This window comes from Pinus tabuliformis, chromosome 5_1, assembly GCF_031772625.1.
Source record: "Pinus tabuliformis cultivar Carrire ecotype Pingquan chromosome 5_1, CPIR1, whole genome shotgun sequence".
Taxonomy (NCBI): domain Eukaryota; kingdom Viridiplantae; phylum Streptophyta; class Pinopsida; order Pinales; family Pinaceae; genus Pinus; species Pinus tabuliformis.
Window position 1 is genome coordinate 630,607,582 of NC_142305.1, and position 24,884 is coordinate 630,632,465.

The following is a 24,884-nucleotide window of genomic DNA, read 5'->3' on the forward strand; positions in this document are numbered from 1 at the left end:
TGGAGGTCTGTTACACCCTAGATCCTTACAACAACCTTTGCTAGGGTTTTGTCACAAACTTTAGATATTATAATTTATCATAAAAACTTTAATAATAAACCTTAGATACCCAACAAATAAACCATGTTAGAGTTTTAAGCATAACGAAAGCATTTAGGGTTTCTCTTTCAAATCCTAGAATCTTATTTCAACGTTTACTAGGGTTTTTATCATAAACCTTAGATAATATTTTAAAAAAGGCTAGGGTTTTATCGTATGCCCTACATATCATCAACAAACCTTAATCAAAAGGCTAGGGTTTTACCAAAGTGAAGAAACATCAAAAGGAATACTATAAGGGTTGTATTTAATCTTAGAAATCAAACACCCTAACAATGTAAGAATCTTCATGATTCTATAGCAAAACCCTAGACATGAGAGAGTCATTAATATAAAGCAAATTTAAAGACAAAAAGATCACACCTTCTTATCTTGCTACAACTCTTAAACATACCTTGAGTTGCTTCTTCTACAATTCTTGAAGGGCTCCCTCTCACTATGTCAGTCTTCTTCAAAGAAGCATCAACATCCCAAGGATTCAATTTGATTATCAAGTTACAATTTTCTTCATTCATCACGTGCTTCAACATTTCCTTGTGAACCTAGAACATTTACTATCAAGTACCACCAAAAGCATACAAGTACAAGAGTATGATTATGATTTTGACAATCTAGAGATTTCATGGAATCTTCTAGAGAGGGAGAATTTCTAGGGTTTCTAGATCCAATCCCAAAGATTCTTGAAGTTTTCAGAATATCAACCCTAGGGTTTGAATTATCCTCACTAAGGTTTGCCATTTCTCCCTAGTGTTGTACCTCTAAGTTGATAATGGTCAGCTATCAAGCCAGAGCATCTAAGATAATTGTTTTGGGGTTTTTGTTTGAATTTGGAGGACCAATGAATGAAACAGATGTAACACTGTAATGCCTAACTCTTTGAATAATATTAATACCAAAACAGAGGGCTGCTATAAAATTTCACACAGTGAAATAACTTGAATAGTGGTGAGCAGAAACAAAAAATAATATGATTATCACAGTTTTCAGACTGAAAATTAGATAATCATAAGTATGAAAACCTATGACTGATGTTCAGAAGGTTCAAGAGAATATGCTTATGTTTACAAAAGACGCTGATGATTTATTGATTCAGAGGGAATTAATTAAACAAACAGTCCATTAATCCATTCTCTTCATAGATTATCACTTCAGAAGCTTATAGGAATAGATTGAAACACAATTATTCCTACCTTGGTATCTCTGTAAGACATAAGAATATGAAGAAAAACATAATTAGCGTTACTGGAAAAACTTACAGGAAACACAAACTGTGTAAAACTAAATTCAGAATCATTTGCTTTGTATTAAAGGTCCAAAACAGTGAAGTACATCAAGTGTTTTGAAATGCTTCATCAAGGGTGCAACCCTTATTCGATGGTCAACCCTTCGTCAAGGATGCAACCTTTCTTCAAGAGTGCAATCCTCTTTCAATGGTCAACCCATAATAACTCGTAAAGGGAGTTATTTATACAACAGTAGAACTAAGAAAAAATCCTAAACTGTTTTTACAAAAATAGATTATTATAAAATCAAAATAAAGGTTGCTAGTTGATCTGGCACTACTTTGATGCTGTGATGTTGGTGATTATCACTGAAAAAATGAAAATTGTTGGAGCTGGCTAACTGTTCCTTCAAAAGCTGAATGCTGTTTGATTTTCACGCTGGATGTCATCTAACTTATGACCTTTCATGTGTTTGTCTTTATCTGCCTCCACTGTTTTAACATTTACTGTGCAAATTGTTTGTTTTAACATTTACTGTGTAAATGTTTCCTTTTGCTCTGTCTTTGGTTTAAACCTGATTTCTGTTTGTACAGGAAAATCATTTGAATTCATTTCTCGAGAATCTGGAACAAACAAGTTTTTAAATCAGTATCAAATTGTTTATCCGAACTTCTGGCCTTCTGCTAATCACCTGCAAAATACAACAATTGTTAAGAAAAACACAGGCTGACAGGGAGGGCCGCAATGGCTTTAGGGAACAAGATAGTGTATGGACAGAGTCCTGGCAATGTTTGGAAGGTAATCGGAGGCCCAATTTGGTTGCAGAGGCTCAGGGTGGCACAGGCAGGGTTAAACAGGTTTCACTGAAAAAACAAGCGAAAAGAGTGAAAACGAGGGTTTTCGCGTTTAAACGGTTAACGGTTAACTTTGGCGTGGAAATTCATAATTGTGAACAGTGAGTGGTTTCGGCCTATGCGGGGAGGTGGTTTCATTGCTCATCGCACTGCTTTTGGCCGTGGGGTGGTTTTTCTCCGAGGGCACGCGAGTTAACGTAGAGCTGCCATGTAACCACAAGGGGCCCGAGCAAAACCATGAATCTTGCGTGCTCTCGGGCGGGTAAAGGTCGGAGATTGGGAGCGCGTGATATGGATGCGCGTTGTTAGATCTGAGGGTGAAAGATCTAATGGCTATCGCGCGATAAAGCTACACGGAGGGCAATCAGTGGAGATTAGCGGGGCCCGGGGAATAATCACAAGTGATTTGTAATTAATTTATTGAATAAAGCGGTGATTAAACATATCACGATGGGTTTAGGAGTGGGATCGGAGTTAACTGCGACGGGGTTTATTTAACCCTACCAAGGGTGGGTTAAAAGGTTTTGTCAGGAAAACGTGAATTTGCGGAGTTTTGTTAAGTAATGCGGGGTGAAACAAAACTTAGGCTATAGGGGTCTTTATAGGTTAAAAAGGTTTTTTTAGATGTATGGCGGAGTTAAAGTTAAATAAAGAGGAGGGGAGAATAAAAACTTAGGACAAGGTGGTTTTATGGGTTTTTAGGGGTATTTAGGAAATTAATAAGGGGAAAGTGATTTTTTCAAAGGGGAATGGGTTTCACAGTAGGGAAAAGGGGTTTTGGGTAGGAGAATGAGTTTTGGAGGGTAAATTGCTAGGAAAATGTGTGAAACCAAGGGGCAAGGGTGAAAATGAAGGGAAAAGGGTATTTTCTTAGGAAATGATGGGATAATGAGGAAATTAGTAAGTATGTAGTGGGGGGTGAAATGAAATGAGGGAAAGTTAATCAACTCAGCTAGTGAACATCCTTTCACTTTCTTAATTGCGCCTGCACATTGAAACACATGATCAAGCATGATAAATGTGCTTATGTTTCAATCAACTTTGTACTTCTGCAACCTTTCCTCTACCTACCCTTTACTTATCCTAACATTTTTCCTTCACTTAATTGGGTGCATTTAGGCTAGCAGACCTTTTTCTTTCCAAAAGCAAACTATCTAATTCTAACTTTATAACATCCAAGGGCTCAGATTAAACTGATGACCTCCTTATTATTCTCTACCTAACCATTGATCTACCAAGATTAAACAATGTGGCTAGATCTTTATTCTCTAACTATAAACTTGAAATTTAAAACATGAACTAGTCAAGATTAAACTATTTGACTATCATGGGTTGTGGCATTTATGACTAGTTGCACACAACCATTATTTTGCATAATAAAGTAAAAAGTAGTGGCACTTGGACTTGCACACTTTCATAGTTTATTTATTTTTCTTCTCTCTAACCTAACATTTTATTTTTGCCTTCATTTTTTAGGGCCTCTATTCTAACATTTTCTTTGATATGGACATTTATCAAAATATTTCCTAGCATTTTTATTCAGTATTCTTTTTGTCCATATCCTAGCTCAACATTTTTTTGAAAAATATTTTCATTTTTCGACTAATTTATTCTAACTTATCAAAACCAAAAAATGCTACAACATTGGCTCCATCTGGTGATTGCTTTCTCCTGTAGAATGTAGAGAACCTGCAGATCCATGTGCTTTCTCCTCGGGCTATGGAGTCTTTTGCTGTAAAAATTCACACTGACAGCTTGAAAAATAAAAGAAACCAGAGTTTTTACGATGGTAGTAATGAAATTTACTTCAGCTTCTCAATACTGAATGTAATATTTGAGAAACCTTCCATTTACAGGATAAGTGGAATATAGCCCCTCAATATTTTGTAGCACAAAAGTGTTGTTTCCCTTCACTTTAGCAATTCCACAAAAGTCCACACAGAGTCTAATTTCTCTATTCTTCTTTCTAACAGAAACTAAATTTGCAAGCCAATTAGAATATCTAAGAGGGAGAATGATCTGGGCATCTAGCATTTTCTTAATTTCCTTTTCTACAGTTGGTAGAAGAGCTAGATTGATCCTCCTAAGTTTTTGTTGATAAGGAACTGCTTCTGGCTTTAAAGGAATCTTACGCTGTATTAATGAAGTATCATAGGTTTTTAGATCAGCATAGGTCCATGCAAAAACATCCTTATAATTTTGAAGTAACTTAAGATATTGAGCTTTGACCTCAGGGTCTAGAGATGCACAGATTTTGATGTTTTTAGTATCATCATTTGTTCCAATATTAATTTCTTCTATGTCATCTTGTGAAGAAATGCACTGAGGGTTTCAGAGGACATCATTTTGATCAAACAATTTTTCTAAAGGAATGAGGCCTTTGGGAATATAAATGTTAGACAATTGAATAATGTCATGATCAACAATTTTTGAATTGAAATTTGAAGTATCATTTCCATTTGTATTTTCATTCATTTCTGTTCTATCTTCATCAATTTGTAGAACTGAAAATTCATCTATAACCTGCAGAAAAGATTTCAAATATTCATCATCTTCAAATATCTGCCCGTGTTTTATATTGTCTGGGATGGATGGTCTGTACTTGACTTGTATTTGATAGAGTACATTGGTTTGATCAGGAATTTAAATTGAACTAGCAGAAACAACTAAGTCATCTTCATGAATATTCTGATTTCTTGGAATATAAGTCAAATTAAAAGCATCAAAGAAGTTTTCAACTGAATCCCAAACTTCATTTCGATAAGACCTAAGTCTAGGATGCTTAGTCTGGCAAATATTTTTCACTTGACAATAAGTTTTGAATCAGTAAAAACACTTAAGTTCTAAACCGTTAAGCTTTTCGTTAATTGTAGTCCCAAAAGGAAAGATTCCTATTCAACCACATTATTTGTAACTTCGAAGTCGAGTTTGCATGATTGAGTGATATTTTTTGTTTGTTTATTTGTTTGTTTGTTCTGATGAAATTAAAACTACCCCAGCTCCTGCTCCATCTTTTGTACAAGAACCATCAAAAAATAGTTTCCATATATTAGTTTGATTTGGTACAGGACTTTCAGTTACATCTTCTATTTTAACTTGAGTTTCATGAATTTGGTTTGAAGAGAGTTGAAAGCAACTAAAATCCTGATCAATTGCATAAATGGGATGGTTCCTTGGCTGGTCTGTTTTGCAAACAATGTGCACAAACCTTACCTCTCTATATAACCTTAGTTGTTCTCCCCCCATAAACTGGAATAGTGGCATAAGACATATCCATCTGAAGAGTTTCTCCTAATTTGGCACAACAAGACCTAGAAAGGAGCATTCCAAATTTGGGAGGGATATTTGTGACAACTATATCAAGCACTACACTTTTCACTGGAATTTGGGCAAGGGTGACTACTAAATCCTTAATCAATCCTAAGCAGGGCACCCTTTTAGAATCAAAGGTGTACAAGTCATGATAGGATCTAGTTATGTCAAGTTTCAAATGGTCCATAATAGTTTTTGGCATGAGGTTATGTGATGCTCCAAAATCAAGCATACAATTATACAACATGGAATCATTTGTCTTAAGAGTTACATAGAAATGAGACACTATTTCATCTATCATATCTGAGCTAGGACCAAAGACAACTGTTGGTTTTTCATCTTGCAGACTACGATATCACTTTCAGCGTCAACTGAGGTGTTTTGTATCCATTTGGAGACTTGATTTTTATACCCAGGGTCTTTGGAAAGTTCTGAAAGTGGAATTGAGATTTTAACTCTTTCTAACTCTTTTTGAACATTAAATGTAGTCAAAGCATTTTTATCGTTTTGAGTAGTATCAATTGACTGATTTAATGGTCGAATAACAATTGTTTGAGTTTCAGCAGCTTTGGTACGAGTTTCAATTATTGGAGTCTCCTTAGGAGGTCTTCCAGGGTCGGGTCTAGGCCTGAGATCATATCTCTTGTTCAACTCTGCAATTAAAAATTCAGAGAAGGCATGTTATTTAGAAACTTGTGAGGATTCTTGATCTTCTTGAACCTGATTTTGTTGTGAGAGAGGAATCATAACTGTTTGATTAGAAGAAGTATCCATGTTATTGATATCTTCAGTAATAGTCATAGTATTTTCATCAGGTTGCTGGTCATCTATCAATAAAGGAGTGGGAACCTGCTGATCATTACTAGGTCTCTGAAGAATTTGTAATTGTGGATTCCTTCTATACTGACCTTGATTTTGATTTTGGGGTCTAGTAACTGTTTGTTGAACTGTCCTAGGTTGAGTCTCAATCTTGGAAATTCTATTAGATAGATTTCTAAGAAGAGAAGTTATTTCATCTATTTTAGAATCTTCAGTTTTAGTCTTAGAAGAACTAGAGGAACTAGAGGCTTCTTGAATAGATTTGAGTTTTCTTTGGGCCTTTTCCTCTTTAGCTTTCAAGGAAGTTGAAGCAGCCCTATTTGCTTCCACGTCTATAGCATTTTTTTGCAGATCTTTAACAGTTCTTGAAGTTCTCTCTCTTAGCATTACAACAAAATCACCGTCAAAGGCTTTAGAAAACCTAGATTTAACTGTTGCTACAGGGGGTTTACAATCACGGGGCATCTTATGATAAAGTTTATTGAACCTTTTGATAAAATCTGATACAGGTTCACCAAAGTTTCTTTTAAGTTCTTCAAACTCGGTTAGAAAAGAAAGAGGATCTTTCTTTACACCCCATTGATTTTTAAATATATTTGTAAGCTCTTCCCAATTTCTAATGGCATTTACAGGGAACTGCCTAAACCAGATTCTTACATTTCCTTCAAGTGACTGTACAAACAATCTCATGTAAACGTTTTCTTGTTCGATATTCATGTTGTCTGCAAAGTCTAGAAAAGCTTGAAGATGGTCGTCAGCTGTGGGACTAGTGTCTCCATTATACCTGGAAGGTACTTCAAGTATCCAGTTGGGAATGCATCGAGATTAGCAGGTAAGACTAACGCTGCATATTTAGCCTGTACAATAGGTTGGAATGCCATAGTAGAAGGTGGTGTATGAGGTGTTTGTGTGGATGAAGAAGAAGATGAAGAATAAGAGGTAGAAGAAGGTGATTGAGGGGGTGTGTGACTATGTGGAGGTGAAGAAGGAGGGGATCTCTTGAATAACTTTAAAGGAGTCTTAAGAACTAACTTTGGGACCTGTGAATGAATACCCTTTTTTGTTTCAAAGAGTGGATTTGAATATACAGAGATGGTCTCTTCAGGTTGTTCAAAAGTAGAAGCTTTAGGTCGTTCAGAAGTGGAAGGAAATGAATAAGTGGTAGGGGATATGAAATTTGTGGTTTTGTATTAAGGTAAATGAACACCCAAGTCAGATTCAGTTTTAGGTGATCCTGGTGGTAGTGGGGGTTCTGGATGTGTTTCAAAAGAATGAATGAGGAAAGCTGAATCTAAATCAATTCCCCTATCTAATAGTTCAGAAACCCTAGGAGGTATTTGTGTCAACTCAGGATCGGATGGAATATTACTAAAAGGATCAAATGATACTAAATCTTTAGACTGCAAGGCTGAAGAAGAAGAAGAAGATGGTTGATGTCTCCTTTTATAACTGGTTTTTCTCAGAAGTTTTTCAGGATCTGACAGAGGATTAACTAAATCAGATTCCGAATGAGATCTTGTGTGCTTAAAAGGTGCCAGTTTAGGCTAGTGGAGTCGCTAGGTGAAAGATTTTAACCTTTCTAGACCTTTTATCGCCTTAAAGGAATAGAATGAATATCGTTGCCCTAGGAAAACTTAATGGAATTCGAATCCCCGGCAACGACACCACACTGGTGTTGTACCTCTCAGTTGATAATGGTAAGCTATCAAGCCAGAGCATCTAAGATAATCGTTTTGGGGTTTTTGTTTTAATTTGGAAGACCAATGAATGAAATAGACGTAACACTGTAATGCCTAACCCTTTGAATAATATTAATACCAAAATAGAGGGTTGCTATAAAATTTCACACAGTGAAATAGCTTGAATAGTGGTGAGCAAAAACAAAAATTATAAAATTATCACAGTTTTCAGGCTGAAAATTAGATAATCATAAGTATGAAAACCTCTGACCGATGTTCAGAAGGTTCAAGAGAATGTGCTTATGTTTACAAAAGATGCTGATGATTTATTGATTAAGAGGGAATTAATTAAACAGACAGTCCATTAATCCATTCTCTTTATAGATTATCACTTCAGAAGCTTATAGGAATAGATTGAAACACAATTATTCCTACCTAGGTATCTCTGTAAGACATAAGAATATGAAGAAAAACATAATGAGTGTTACTGGAAAAACTTACAGGAAACACAAACTGTGTAAAACTGAATTCAGAATCCTTTGCTTTGTATTAAGGGTCCAAAAAAGTCAAGTACATCAAGTGTTTTGAAATGCTTCATCAAGGGTGCAACCCTTCTTCAATGGTCAACCCTTCTTCAAGGATGCAACCTTTCTTCAAGAATGCAACTCTCTTTCAATGGTCAACCCATAATAACTTGTAAAGGAAGTTATTTATACAACAGGAGAACTAAGAAAAAATCCTAAACTGTTTTTACAAAAGTAGATTATTATAAAATCAAAATAAAGGCTGCTAGTTGATCTGGCACTATTTTGATGCTGCTCTGTTGGTGACTATCACTGAAAAAATATAAATTGTTGGAGCTGGCTGACTGTTCCTTCAAAAGCTGAATGTTGTTTGATTTTCATGCTGGATGTCATTTAACTTATGACCTTTCATCTGTTTGTCTTTATCTGCCTCCTCTGTTTTAACATTTATTGTGCAAATTGTTTGTTTTAACATTTACTGTGTAAATGTTTCCTTCTACTCTATCTTTGGTTTAAACCTGATTTCTGTTTGTACAGGAAAATCATTTGAATTCATTTCTTGAGAATCTGGAACAAACAGGTTTTTAAATCAATATCAAACTGTTTATCGAACTTCTGGCCTTTTGCTAATCACCTGCAAAATACAACAATTGTTAAGAAAAACACACGCTGATAGGGAGGGCCGCAATGGCTTCAGGGAACAAGATAGTGTATGGACGGAGTCTTGGCAATGTTTGGAAGGTAATCGGAGGCCCAATTTGGTTGTAGAGGCTCAGGGTGGCGCAGGCAGGGTTAAACAGGTTTCATTGAAAAAACAAATGAAAAGAGTGAAAATGAGGGTTTTCGCGTTTAAACGGTTAACGGTTAACTTTGGTGCGGAAATTCATAATTGTGAATAGTGAGTGGTTTAGGCCTATGCGGGGAGGTGGTTTCATTGCTCATCGCACCGCTTTTGGCCGTGGGGTGGTTTTTTCTCGAGGGCACGCGAGTTAACGTAGAGCTGCCACGTAACCACAAGGGGCCCGAGCAAAACCATGAATCTCGCGTGCTCTCGGGCGGGTAAAGGTAGGAGATCGGGAGTGCGCGCCGTTAGATCTGGGGGTGAAAGATCTAACGACTATCGTGCGATAACGCTACACAGAGGGCAATCGGTGGAGATTAGCAGGGCCCAGGGAATAATCACAAGTGATTTGTAATTAATTTATTGAATAAAGCGGTGATTAAACATATCGCGATGGGTTTAGGAGTGGGATCGGAGTTAACCGCGACGGGGTTTATTTAACCCTACCAAGGGTGGGTTAAAAGGTTTTGTCGGGAAAACGTGGATTTGCGGAGTTTTGTTAAGTAATGCGTGGTGAAACAAAACTTAGGCTATAGGGGTCTTTATAGGTTAAAAGGGTTTTTTAGGCGTATGGCAGAGTTAAAGTTAAATAAAGCGGAGGGGAGAATAGAAACTTAGGACAAGGGGGTTTTATGGGTTTGTAGGGGTATTTCGGAAATTAATAAGGGGAAAGTGATTTTTTCAAAGGGGAATGGGTTTCATAGTAGGGAAAAGGGGTTTTGGGTAGGAGAATGAGTTTTGGAGGGTAAATTGCTAGGAAAATGTGTGAAACCAAGGGGCAAGGGTGAAAATTAAGAGAAAATGGTATTTTCTTAGGAAATGATGAGATAATGAGGAAATTAGTAATTATGTAGTGGGGGGTGAAATGAAATGAGGGGAAGTTAATCAAATTAGCTAGTGAACATCCTTTCACTTTCATAACTGCTCCTGCACATTGAAACACATAATCAAGCATGATAAATGTGCTTATGCTTCAATCAACTTTGTACTTCTGCAACCTTTCCTCTACCTACCCTTTACTTATCCTAACATGTTTTCTTCACTTAATTGGGTGCATTTAGACTAGCATACCTTTTTCTTTGAAAAACAAACTATTTAATTCTAACCTTATAACATCCAAGGGCTCAGATTAAACTGATGAGCTCCTTATTATTCTCTACCTAACTACTGATCTGCCAAGATTAAACAGTTTGGCTAGATCTTTATTCTCTAACTATAAACATGAAATTTAAAGCATGAACTAGTCAAGATTAAACTATTTGATTGTCATGGGTTGTGGCATTTATGACAAGCTGCACACAACCATTATTTTGCATAATAAAGTAAAAAGTAGTGGCACTTGGACTTGCACACTTTCAGAGTTTATTTCTTTTTGCTTTTCTCTCTAGTCTAATTTTTTATTTTTGCCTTCATTTTTTAGGGCCTCTATTCTAACATTTTCTTTGATATGGACATATTTATCAAAATATTTCCTAGCATTTTTATTCAGTATTCTTTTTGTCCATATCCTAGCTTAACATTTTTTTGAAAAATATTTTCATTTTTTCGACTAATTTATTCTAACTTATCAAAACCAAAAAATGCTACAACACCTAGACTACCTACAAACCTTAGAGACCAAAAGCTAGGGTTCCTATGAGGGAACAAAATAGAATAGGGTTTAGAATAGGGTTAGGGTTTTCATACGATTAGGGTTTTCATGTACTATCTAGGGTTTGCAATCCCTAGATATTAACAATCTTTAAAACAATAAGAAATTACAAATCCTAGAATCATATAGACAGCAAAACATTCATGCTAGACCCTTAACAAATAAACATGCTATACATACATCAAGATTACATACCTTTGTTTTTCATGATTGAAAGTTTGATGTTCCATTGAGCTTGCTGCTTTCCTTGCAAACTGAAAACATATTGTTAGATGATCAAAACGTAAAGAGCAATACCAATACTTACTTGAGTTTGATGAGGACTGGACGGTATACAGTACTATTGACTTGTTTCAAGTTGGTCCCAAGATGCTAGATGCTTTCTCTTCCAAGATGAGAAGATGCTGCTTCTCATGAATGCTGCTACAAGACTTCAAACTATACCTTTTATTACTGCTTTCTTGCTTCAAACAGTCCCTGGAAAAGTTCTCAAAGGTTTCTTTTTAATTCGGTTTTCTTTGATAATAGATTTGTCATCAATTATAGATTTTTCTAATCTTGGAACTTCTGAAGTTTATAAAGTGACTACAGTCCTCTAGTTAGTGCTTTTTACAGTCACCGCAAAGGCATTGAAACTAGGCCTATGATGAATTTATTTACTGCGGCTTCTCTTCTCTTTTAAGATAACTACTTTGCTTGCTTCAAGGGGAGATTCTAGACCACTGATAGGTCTCGGTCTTTCTTATGAAACTGTACATGACCCTTGGCCTAGAACGATCCTCCTAATGTGCTTCTCGGACTTCTGTTAAATAGGAGATGGAATATTTTTCGGCCTTTCTCAATACCTTGGAATCCTCGGTCCTTGGAACCATATTTCTTAATTGATTTAGCCCTAGACTACACCCTTAGACAGTTCACGGACCCCCTGAAGTTTTCGGTCTTGTTCACAGAGATATATCTCAGAATTGAGTGCCCAGACTTGCCTATTTACTTCACGTCCAGTCTTCTTCTTAATCAATTCGGCTTTTCCAGACTTGAAAACCCTTCATAACAATAGTGATCTTCCAGCTGCCTATGTTACTGTCCTTAGCTCTGATACCATGTTGAGAAATCGTTAGTGCAGCTTATTAGGATTTCTTTAATTTGATATCTCTTTAACATGACAATTTCTTGTGATTTCTTATTATTTCTTTTTCTGTTATTAAGTTTTTATCATCAAGACAATTGCCAAAATAATGAAGATCACAAAGACAACAAGAAGAACACCAGAGATAGGCTCCAATCCAGGGAAAAACCCAAAATTTTCTACTCTTCTGCAAGAACCAAATGAAATGAGACAACCAAGACCCCTAGACCAACAATAGATTCTCCTCCATCCAAGTCAGCCTTTCAACTGTCCTTCCTTTATCAAGATAAAGATGCCCAAGTCAACAAACTGTTATACCATCAAAGTCAAACCAAGTCAATGTAAACTTTGCTCCAATTAGGATCTTCAGCCTTCCTTTTATCTCTGCAACTTAAGTTCCCTCGGCCCTGCTGTTTTATCTTGGAATTTCTCACATGTGTGACAGGTAGAGACAGATTTCGGTCCTTCTAGGCTTGACAAGAGGCTCCTTCCTTTTTCGCATTCATTATTCTTCCTTGGCAATAGATTTAGACCTTCTTCTAAGTATTTCACACTTTAATAATAATTATTGATGTGTATTTAAATTTTAAATGTCTTAGAAGGTGATGCTACGGAATATGCTCTCGGTCCTTCATCAAATGTGCTGTCCATGACCTGTCGATAACTAAGTAGTGGTTGATAGTGCCCTATGTCTATAGTGTGGATGTCATCTCTCTAACAACCGTTGAATGTTCTCTCAGAGACCTGCCAAATGATGATGGCTGTAGTGGTTGAATGTGCCTTACATGCATAATGTGCTTAGTGTCTCTCGATGGATTTATGGATAATCTGCAAATTAATAGCTCTCCAAAAAAATGGAATGCCAGTATCTGCAACTACCTTTCTCATTGCAGAGACATCATAGTGGTCCAGCAGATATATTAATTAAATTTCCAATTTCCAATACACTATCAATATATTAAAGTAAACTGCCAATTGCCAGTACATTATATTTACCCTAAATTTTGTTATAAAAAATATGTAAATTAGATAATTTAACAATAAATTTATATAATCCCACGGGGGGCAGCTCAATTGGTGATCGCCATGTTATGAAATATTATGTATACCAGGAAATCAAGGTTCAAATCCCCTGTGGGTCAAACCAACAAAAAAATAATATAAAAAACAACAAATTTATATAAGTTAAATAATTAAAAATTTGTTTAATATGTGTGTGTGTGCATATTATATGTTTATAGTTGGTGAATTTTATCAACTGTTTTTTCAATTTTGCATGACGATTTTTTTCCAAATTTCAAGATTGTTGAACTTCTAATTGAACATGATCTGGGTGACCTAGCCCGTATCTTTATTTTTCAAAATGAGAGTAATTATTTATTAGACCAAATTCAGGTTATATAGCATTATTGGTGTTAGCAGGGTGATATTTTCCATTGACTTGCAATATACACCCAAAATATTGCAATTTGTTGATTGTGTTGTGATATTTTTATAAGAAGAAAATATAGTGGTATTTTTTGCTGATAATATTGGCTTGGGGAAAATTGCATGCTATAATGATACCGGCAATATACTTATGCATATAGCCCTATTCATGTGCATGTATTGGTTGAATTTTATGTCCCCATGTTGAAGGTGGGGATTATGACTCCTTGTGAATCAAAAAGTGTTTACCTGTTACCCAAAATATCCATGATAAGTGGGTATCGTCATGCCTAAACATTTTGAACAAACATTCACTGGTTAAATTAGAAGATTCTTATTCAAAGTCTGTAATCGCTTGCATAACAATTATGACTAAAGTGGTAATGCATGTTTGTGGCTCTTATTATTAATTTATGATACTTCTTTTTTTAATACTGATCACAAAGTGTGTCTGGTTCTATTTGCTTCTCTGCTTGCGCTGAGATTGTACCCAATTTTGTTTCCAGCACCAAACTGCTTATTACATTGCTGGAAATCTCTTTTGGATGTCAGTTTCCTTTTGACTTGGTTTTTAATAAATGGAATAAAGTATGCCAAAGAAGACCCATGTACTATCAGTAACTCAACTAAGAACTTATAGTCTTCTGTTTTCTTTTCGCTAGGTGTGCCTTTATCATTAATTGGTATGGCTGGGTATGGAATAGCGGCATTGCTTGGTGTGCAACTATCAAAGAGGAAGACAGTATTTGGAATTGATGGAGATAAAGCCAGGTGGATTTTCCTGGGGACAATAAGCTCAATGGCAGCTGCAAGTGGTTATTTTATGTACCTTTTGATTGTAAAATTAGAAGGGGCATCTTGTGCATATTGTGTGACATCGGCACTACTATCTTTGTGTTTGCTGCTGATTGCTCTTGGGGTGTGGTGCTTTTTCTCCTCATCATCAAATGAAGCATATTTTTCCATGATACCTACATAGAAACAAAGTATGTGGTTAATTGTCTTGGCTGTATTTAATAACAAGGGGTTGTTTTATGCTGGTACAGGATTTCAGATACAGAGAATTACAGCAAGTAGCAGGTCTTCAAATAAGCACAGCTGCTTTGGTAATTGCAGCTTTATCTACAGCATACAATACTTCTGGCTCTGCTTTGGCTGGGTGAGCATCTATGTTTTGTAAATCGGTAGAAAAGCATTTGCTGCTTCACTTTTCACTGCACTTACACAAGCAATTTATAAGGGCACATGTTTCTCTCTAATTTAAACTGAGTTCTGATGGTCAGGTTCTTGCATACGGTGAATATCTTTTGCTCTTGTATGTATTGACAGATATTGTTCAACTTTATAATGATGTTGGCTATACATAACTAGTTTTGTTATTTCTTTAATTGGTAAGGGTGCTGCAATTTGGCCTTGCACAGGGTAGTTAAAATTTTGTTATTATTTGAATATATTTGGAGAGCAGATGATGTAATTTTTGTATAAAAGGGACTGTTTGTGTCCTATATAAAACTAGTAATGAAACGTCAAGCAATTCATTTTGGTATTTGTCTTTATTTATTTTGCATTTCTGTTTGTTGTTTAGTCATTTGATAAGGATCTTCTAGTCTTATATCAGTGGTATCTGGCTGCAATGAGCAAGACATCTACATCTTTTTATTTTGGTTCTAATTTGGGCCTTGGTGCCAATTACCAAAAAATCTTGCAGGCCTAATGCAAAGGCCCACTAGGGAACCTAGGTCTTATGGCAACAAGAGATCAACCACCACTATCACCTTAGTGGTTTCTCTCCAGCTATTTAGTGATGAACTTAATCCCACAAGGGAGGCTTCCCTATAAAGATCACTAGGAGGATGTTGATGGTGATGCAAGGTATAATGATTGAAGGAAAAGTACAGGTAGAGCCTAGAAAGGCTAAGATAAAAGGTGCCCAAAGTTCAAGTACACTTCTTTAAGACCTATGTAACTTAGGAGAGAGATGCTATTAGCTAGAGTTTGTAACTTATGCAGATTTAGGGCACAAGATGACATGTAGCAGTTATAGAAGATAGCCTATCAATGATGGATCAACAAAGGAACGAGGCCGTCAAAGGTGTAGACTAGGTTGAGGGATAGCAATGTGCCTTTAGTAGCTGAAATATGTAGAAAACAAGAATAAATAAGATGTTGTCACACCTATTTTAGGGTTTTAGCTAGTGTTCCACGGGGTCGCATCCCCCCACTTGGGGGTCGAGTTTCCTAGCTCCCTTGCGCTCCGGGGACTTGGGGACGATTGGGGGTCATTTCCCCACGCTCCCAAAAAGCAGGGTATGCGCAGAAACTTGTAAGGGGGCGTTTCCTTGATTTTTGGGGTTGAATCCTCCAAATGGGGTCGTTTCCTAGGCGAAAGGGGTCATTTACATAGAGAAAAATTGTAATTTTTTTTTAATGAAACAAAAAAAATCCTAATTTGTATGAACCGAGAAGGGTTTAAACTTTGTTTTCAATGTTCATTTCATATTGTTTCATCTTTTCATGATATCGCTGGATGCAGAGACTAGCGGGGCATTACCTTGAGCAATTATGCTCATTTATGATTTATCATTTGATATGTTCGTATGTTATTAACTTATTTACTTTTTTGTTTCAGACTTCAGCTTATTTTGAATCTTGATATACGATATATTAGACTTGAGTCTTGACTCTATAAAAAATTGACTCTTGATGTATCAAAGTTGACTTTTATTTCAATATTCGATATTCATAGTTGGAACTTCAATATGGTTTAAACTTTAAAACTTTAAACATTTATTTTCATTGTACATTGTTAGTAGCTAGACTGTATAGTTACAAACTTACATGTATGATTATATGATATCATGCTTTTCGTTTTAAATTTGTTTCAGACTTCAGTTATATGATTCATCGATTTATCATTTATCCTTCATGATGTAAGTGTTATATATTATGTAATGATAAACAAAATTACATTATGAATATTAAAATTTCAATGATATATCATATATTTTTATGTTTATAAGTTTTTAAGACCCTGACGTCCCCTCATGTTTCCTAAAAATTGGAGGGGAGCTTTTGCATAGGCCACTCCTACGTATCCCCTCTCCCTCGCCCCCACGTCCCAGAAACTTGGTGGAGCATTGGTTTTAACATGCAAATAATGCTATATTTTTCCTTTTTCAAGTTTATTAAATGCAATCACTTTACTAGGGCAATGACACAAACATAAAATTGCTGAAAACTCAAATTAAACTTAACCCTAATCCTAGTTACCAAGAAAAGAGAAAAAATATAGAAATTAGGGTTTCATCATGTTAAATTTTGTTAACAATAGTATGTTCTATACTTACGACAATTACTTCAATGTACTTTAGCAGCCCAATGACAATTTCCAATTTAGCTTCCAATAGCAATCACTTCAACCATTAATCACATTGACAGTAAAAGTAGATAGAACATGAAACAAAATGTAGAAGACAAGCCAAGACAATAAAACATCAGATTTGGCAGATGCCAGGGAAAAACCCCAATGTGGGGAAAACCCTTTGATCAATTCTTCTTCTTATTATATCAAATGTTCAACAGAGAGAGACAGTACAAAAAGTCAAAGTTGACTTGCCAAATCAAAGTCAAAATAGCCCTGTCAAATTTGCAGTCAAATTCATCCCTAACCAGAAAGTCAAAGATGGTCAATGTAGTAGCAAACCTTCCCCTTTGAAGCTCAGTCAAAGGCAGTCAAACTCGGCCTCCAACATTGGTCAAAGTTAGCCCAAAACAGTCATAAAATCTGTGGTCAAACTGGGTCAACTTAAAGTCAACCCTGTGGTCAACGCAAGTCAAACAACCCAGAAAATCTCAGGTTTTGTGCCAATCATTGCGGCTTGGTCAAACAGAGTCAAACCCTGCAAAATCGCAGTCAAAGTTGGTCAAAAGTCCCTAGTCAACACTAGTCAAACTTCAGTCAACTGCTGAAATTTTCGGCCTTGTACTTTTGTCTGAAATTCGCCCTCCTTGCCACATGTGTGAGAGAGGGAATGCCCAATCGCTGTATGAACCAATGAGAGAAGGAGAGAGAGTACTTCTGGGGAAACCCTTTGATCAATTCTTCTTATTATTATATCAAATGTTTAGTAGAGAGAGTACAAAAAGTCAAAGTTGACTTGCCAAATTAAAGTCAAAACAACCTTGCCAAATCTACATTCAAATTCAGCCCTAGCCAAAAAGTCAAAGATGGTCAATGTAGTAGCAGAACTTCCCCTTTTGAAGCTCGGTCAAAGGCAGTCAAACTCAACCTCCAACAGTGGTTAAAGTGAGCCCAAAACAATCATAAAACTGCAGTCAAACTGGGTCAACTTGAAGTCAACCTTGCAGTCAAACAAGCTTTTAAAATTTGGGTACCAGAGGACAAGTGGTTCCCTAAGACTTTGATCTTTGGCCTAGGGAAAAATGTCCAAATTTATTTGTACTTTTCTCCTAAAGTGACTTTATAAGTGGTAAAGTTAATTTAATTAAAAATTGACTTTATAAGTGGTAAAGTTACATTCTAATTTAAAAGTGACTTTATAAGTGGTAAAATTACATTCTAATTTAAATGCGACTATATTAAAGTCAATGAAGAATTAGAAAGTGAAAAAGTGACTATGGAAATAAAAGGCTAAGTGGGTCTTTATTTAAAGTGGGTGAGTTAAAAAATAGAAAGTGAGAATTAAATGCACATTTATTCTTATCCCTAGATCTAAATGAATCTCAGCCATTAGATCTTAGGGTAACCCAAAAGGTCATTTAGAGAGTAAAAGGAGAAGAGAAGAGAAAGAGATCAATTAATTCTTTCATGAGCATTTGAGAGAAAGAGAAGAGAGAGTAAGGAGAAAATTTCTGAGCAGTGAGAAAGTGAAGGAGAGCAGCAAGAAGACATTTCAACAAATCTGGGAAGCAACATTTATGGGCACGCATCCCAAGGCAAAACCGTATAGCAAGAGAAAGTTACAGAAATCGAGGAAGAGGGACTGCAGCAAGGGCATGAATTTCGAGGCCGTTGTACAGCTGAAATCCATATGCCCCATACAGTTCATACAATAGGTTCCTGGCATGTTTTTCGAGGTAGGCCATACAACATTTAGTGCTGTTTTATTGTTGGAAAATTTCTGTTTTGGTTGTTTGCTAATTGGCACAATTTTCGAGGTGGAGTTCAAGCATGAAAATCGACATAAGTTGTAATTTGTGGTTGCTAGAATTTTTACTGTGTATTTTAGTTTCTCTGTAAAAGCATTTTCAGAAATAAAGAAGAGCTCTCAAACTGGTTTTCCCCAAGAGTTGTAGGGGGTTTTTCCAGGGTCACATTGACAAAAAATCACTGTGTTATTTTCTGTGTGGCTGTCATAATTTTGCTGTGTTTTATTTCTGCAATTTCAGCAGTTGTGAAATCTCTAAATTTGTGTTTTCAGAAAATATTGTCATTTCCAGATTTTAGAATTTTTTATCATGCTTGGATTTAAAACTAAATGCATGGAGTGATAAGGAAAACTGATAACCAGAGTGGGGGTTGAAATTTCTTTATGGTATCGAAGCTTGGTTGGCTGAAAAGAGCAGTTTGGAACAACAAAGTGAAAATTACAACAAATTGACACAAAAAACAGAAACCTTTACTACAGATTTGAAAATTTCAGTTTGGTAGGACAGTGAAACATGTCTTTGGGTTTGAGAGTCGAAGACAGGTTGGATGGGTAGAACAACTACAGTGCATGGAAGGAGAGAATCAGAGCATCTTTGAGGAAGAAAAAGTTTGGGGCATTATGGTAAATACCACACAGAACCCAGTAGCATTACTTGCTGACCCTATACAGTTGGCAGAGTTTAAAAAAAAGAATGCTAAGGCAAAAAAATTAATTCTGGAAGGAATCAAAGATCATGTCATTCCTCATGTGAGAGGAAAGACTTATGCACATGAGATGTGGACAACCTTTACAATCTTTACCAAAGCTCAAATGAAAACAGAAAAATGGTCTTAAAGGAGAAATTGAAGGCCATTAAAATGGCTAAGACTGACAGTGCTACAACATATCTCACAAATATTACTTCAGTGAGAGATGAGTTGGCAGCCATAGGTGAGATCATTGCACCCAATGAGTTGGTGAGGATTGCTTTGAATGGTCTTCCCAAGACTTGGGAGAATTTTGTGGATGGCATTGTTGCACGGGAAAACCTTCCCAATTGGGAGAGGTTGTGGGATGATTGCATTCATAATGAGATTCGAAAGAACCATCTTGGGGCAGCCAAACAGGTGGAGGAGGATGGCAATGTGGCATTGTTGGCAAGAGGTAAGAAGGGCAGAGCAAAGAAGCAAGCTTCCAACAGTGGAGGCAAAGGCAAAGATAAAGGCAAGCAACAGAACAAGAAGAAGGACTATTCCAAAGTCAAATGTTGGAATTGTCAAAAGTTGGGACACTATGCTGTTGTGTGTCCGGAGAAGAAGAACAAGAAGGGGAGAGACAAACCCATGGAAGCTTCTGCAGAGATAGAGAGCTTCTCAGAGAGCTTTGATCGGGAGTTGGGGTTCATAGCTTGTGAGGCCACTAGTGCAGGATTCAGAAATTAACAAGTAGGAGAAATTTAATCAGTTGCTGCAGTATGAATTTGGGTCACCAAATTTTCACATGGTATTAAAGCATAGATCATAAGCCGGAGAGCTTAGCACAGAAGGAAGGAGGCAGTTCGAATTTCTGCGTAGGCAGCGAATTGAAACTCTTAGGGGCAGCATATTTCCTTGGCCAGAAGGGTCAGTTTTTCATGGGAATTTTACTTCTTTGAGTGAGTCGACAAACAATAAAATTTTCTAGATTGAAGAATACCAGAGGCAGAGAGAGTAGCAACAGTTTCCTTGCATAGCAGATCTCCAGATGGGAAGCAGATTTTGCATCAGTTTGCTAGTGCAAATAGCGTCAGGAGGAAGGAAGAGCACACACTGAGGGAATTCTTTCCTCAGGGGACTTCTAGCCAAGAAGTTCGAATTTTCCTAGCAGAGCAGCAATCGTTGTGTGTGGGATTTCTCACTCTAGAAGGGAGTGCGAATAGCTAGCAGCAGCTGCGCAGAGGATAATAGGAGGAATTCGACTTTTTTAGAGAGATGGCATCAACTGGGTTGAGGGATCAAGATCGGTTGGACGAAGCTTCCAACTATGTGATCTAGAAGGCTAGAATTTCCTGCCTTCTAGATGAGCATGATCTCAAAACTTATATCGATAGTGTGGTGGCTATACCTGTAGATGGAGATTCGCTTAAGAAGTACAAGAAGGAGATGGCGAGAGCTAAGAGGTTGATTCTCGATGGGGTTCGAGATCACGTGGTATCTCACATAGCTGGCAAAGATACCGCCCAACAGATGTGGGAGGCACTAGCTACGCTGTACAAATGATTTTCTGAGCAGCGAAAGATGTATCTCGAGGAGAAGCTGAGATGAACGAGGATGCAAAAGGTGGAGTGTATAGACCGCTTCCTTACTAGGCTTCAAGATGTCTGGGATCAACTGACTTCAGTAGGGACAATGCCCTAACCTACAAAGTTTGTTTGATTAGCTTTGAACAATGTTTCTGAAGAATGGCAAGTTTTTGTTCAGAGTATCCTGGGCAGAGAAAAACTGCTAGATTGGGAACATGTGGGCTGATCTGCAGCAGGAGGAGATGAGGCAAGATCTGGTGAAGAGCACCATTAGTGGTGCTAGCAGCAGCAGTGGGATGAAGCAAGTAAAGGAGGAGGAAGATGTGACCCTTGCATCTAAGGGGCAACAGGAGCAGCGCAGGAGGAAGGACATTTCCAAGATCAAGTGCTTCAGGTGTGGTGAGCTTGGCCACTACAACACTCAATGTCCTCTCAGAAATAAGGACAAGGAATGTTGGAATTTCTAAGTTTAACCCGTTAGAAATTTTTCCTATACGATCTGGTTTATTTCACCTACTTGTTTAATTACTTAACAAGTTATTTACCATATAAATACTGAAAATAAACACAAGTACAATATCAACATCTGCAGATCATCAATTGAAAGAAAACAAGCACACAAGTGACACCGTTATTTTTGGACCAATGTCCCCGTGAAAACCTAATTTAGGAAAACTGGTGCAGCTATTCAAAGGGTTATATTATTATGCAATTTATCTAAGTACAACTGGGTGCTTAATCCAGCTCACCTGATAGAGAAAAATATACAGCGACAATACCTCCATATCTGGAAACAGGTATTCAGAAAACTTGTCCCACGAAACCCTCTCCTGCACAACTGAAGCTCAGTGCTGGCCCTTCTGGCCTCTGCGTCAGCCTCTTGCTGACCTGCGTCAACCCCAGGACACTCTGTGTTAGCCCTCTGAGGCACTATGCAACCTATGGGAGCCTCTGCGTCACTCCCTCTGTCCTCTGCGTGGATGACGCAGTTTCTCTGGGCTCTGCCCTGCCTCTGCTGGCTCTACGTAGTCTGGACTGACTGTTGCTCTTGCTCTCTCTGCTTCTGTGCTAGTCTCCCAGTACTGTCCTTGCCTCTCTGCCTTGTACTCACTGCCCCTCGTTGCTGATCACTAATTCAACTTTGCTTAGCAACCCCGCTCTAGCAAAATGAATCACTGATCACTCTGGTGTAATCTTCAACTGACCCTCAAGCCTCTTATACTTTTCTAGTTGGTCCATCAATGACCGAGATTAAATCTCTAATCAACGGCTAAGATTAGGTTTGGCTTGATCCATGACTTTTGGAACATTCTAACCTAGATTTATATTAATACCCATTAATATTTTATTTTTCCTAAGTTTAGACTTAGGAACTCCATTAAAATTATTAATTATTTTAATATCTCCCAAACCGGTTAGAATCTGCCCAAACCATTTATGGGTCTTGGATATCTCACGTGCTTTAGCCTCTCCACCAATTTTCATGGCTAGAGCACATTCGATGCTACCCCAAATCAACAGTCCCTCCTAGCGAGGACTGTGCTCTAATAATACTCCACACTGAGCATCACTCTGGTTATCTGGCACTGGTACCTGTGCTGATGCTAGGCCTCCCTGCCCAACATACTCTGCATTGCTGCCCATGGCTCTTCCACTGCCACTACTGCATCCGTACGACATCTCCCTCTGCATCCGTGCTGCTGTTGGTCCCTCCTTCCAACACTGCATCTACACTGCATCCACTTCATCGTGCCGCCCATAGCACTGCCACTGCTAACTGCTGCACTGCAACTCAGTTACTGAGAAGTAACTGATCCACCCAACTTCTGACATCCCTGTCAGGCTAGAAACACTCCCGATGCTGAAGCTCCCTTTGCTGCTAACAAGTGCTCCCTCTACTGACCTTTGCGTTGCTGCAACAACTCCTTGCATCTCGCACTGTTGCACACCTCTCTTTGCCATCCTGCACTAGTGTAGCACTTCCGTGCCTCTCGCATTGTTGCAGCCTGCTAGCCTCGCGCTTCTCGGGGACTCTTGCACTGTAGCACTCTCAGCCACTTTATCCGCATCCGTCTCTACCCACATCCGCCAGTCCTGTTACTCCCCTTTGGGGCTCCGGTAGCAAGGTATAATCCAAGAGGTTGGGTACCTCAAGGATCTTGCCCCTCATCCCCTGTAGTCCGTCTAACTCCAGTACGATGTCTCCCCACTTCTTCTCAAGTGGCACATGAGCACTCATGGCACAATTGTCATCCTCCTCGACTTCTTTCTTCGCCCTCGCTGGCACTGCCTTGGTCTCAAAAGCCTCTCCCTTACTCTTCTTCCTAAGACACTGGTTCGCAAATGACCCAGTTCCCCACAATGGAAGCACTTGACCTTGGAGATGTCCTTCTTCTTCTTTTTTTCCTGCTTTCTTGCAGATGCTAGAGGTGCATCCTCTTCTTCCTCCTTGATTCTGACCCCTTTGCTACTACTCCTCCCCTTGGTCACCCATCTGATCTATTCTTGATGAAGAGCCGCCCACAGTTTCTCCTAATCTGGAAGGCTTGTCTTGCCCAGTGTGTTCCGGACAAATACCTCCCAATCCTCTAAGACTGCGTTTAATGCAGTCCTCACCATCAATTCCTGATCCGGTGTGGGCCCTATAGAAGTTAGCTGGTCATGGATTTCCTTCAATTGACCGAGGGAGACATCTATATGCTCTCCCTTTTGCATCTGGTATGACCGCAGCTGATTTTCAAGTAACATCTTCCTCTGCACGGAAGTATGCTGGTACAATTTCTTCAGGGCCTCCCACATCTCATTTGCCGTATCCTTTTCGGCAATATGCGGCACCACATGATCCTTGACCCCATCAAGGATGATGCACTTCGCCTTGGCCATTGCCTCCTCGTACTTCTCATTTTCAGCTGGGTCAACTGGGATCGCTATTGTTTTCAAGGCGAAGTCCTTGATGCGATATCTATCTAGAATGGACAAGATCCTGGCCTTCCAGACCACAAAGTTGGATGCTCCATCCAACCTATCCTGATCTCTCAGTCCATTCACGACCATTATGCTGCTCTTCTTTCGACTCCTCCGAGTCTCTCTACTTCCCTCCTGGAAGTCCTCTGTTCAACTCCTGCTGAGTCTCTCAACTTCCCATTTGGAAGTTCTCGGTTCGACTCCCTCTAAGTCTTGATTTCCATTCTGGAAATCCCTCCTCCTTGGTCTTGTCCTATTAGGTACTGTTCTGACCACAGTACTCCACTAGCTTCGCTTCGCACCGCAAGTTACCTGCAACATCCTATACCCGAGCAACTGAAGGATTGAGCCACTTGATTATGCGCAATCTCGACACTGACAAATCAGCTCTCGTAGCGTACTACGCCAACCCTCCTGGCCTCTGCGTGAGCCTGATTTTGCCTCCCTTAGCCTTTAAGCTGCCTTTCTTTGGCCCAGAATGATGACGCAGTCTCTCTGCACCACTCCTTCCTCTGTCACCTTTAGCACCGATCGGCTGTCACTTGGGACAACTGAATCCACTGCTACGACTCTGCTAGCTGATGCCTTCAGTTATCCTGTGATCTGAAACCACGCTCTGATACCATGTTGGAATTTCTAAGTTTAACTCGTTAGAAATTCTTCTTGTACTATTTGTTTTATTTCACCTACTTGTTTAATTACTTAACAAGTTATTTACCATGTAAATACTAAAAATAAACACAAGTACAGTATCAACATCTACAGATCATCAATTGAAAGAAAACAAGCACACAAGTGACACCGTTATTTTTGGACCAATGTTCGTGGAAAAACCTAATGCGGGAAAACCGATGCAACTATTCAGAGGGTTATATTATTATGCAGTTTATCTAAGTACAACTGGGTGCCTAATACGGCTCACCCGACAAAGAA

General features: G+C 38.1%; 1 protein-coding gene across 1 annotated transcript in view; it reads left to right on the top strand.

The window, feature by feature from the left end:
• The window catches only part of LTO1 (NAD(P)H dehydrogenase (quinone)s), a 207,115-nt gene that overhangs the window by 48,258 nt on the left and 133,973 nt on the right, over positions 1-24,884 (top strand). Inside the window, exons 3-4 of the mRNA XM_089432656.1 lie at positions 14,219-14,475; positions 14,603-14,715. Coding sequence (XP_089288782.1) covers positions 14,219-14,475; positions 14,603-14,715 — 370 coding nt within the window. The remainder of the gene's footprint in view (positions 1-14,218; positions 14,476-14,602; positions 14,716-24,884) is intronic.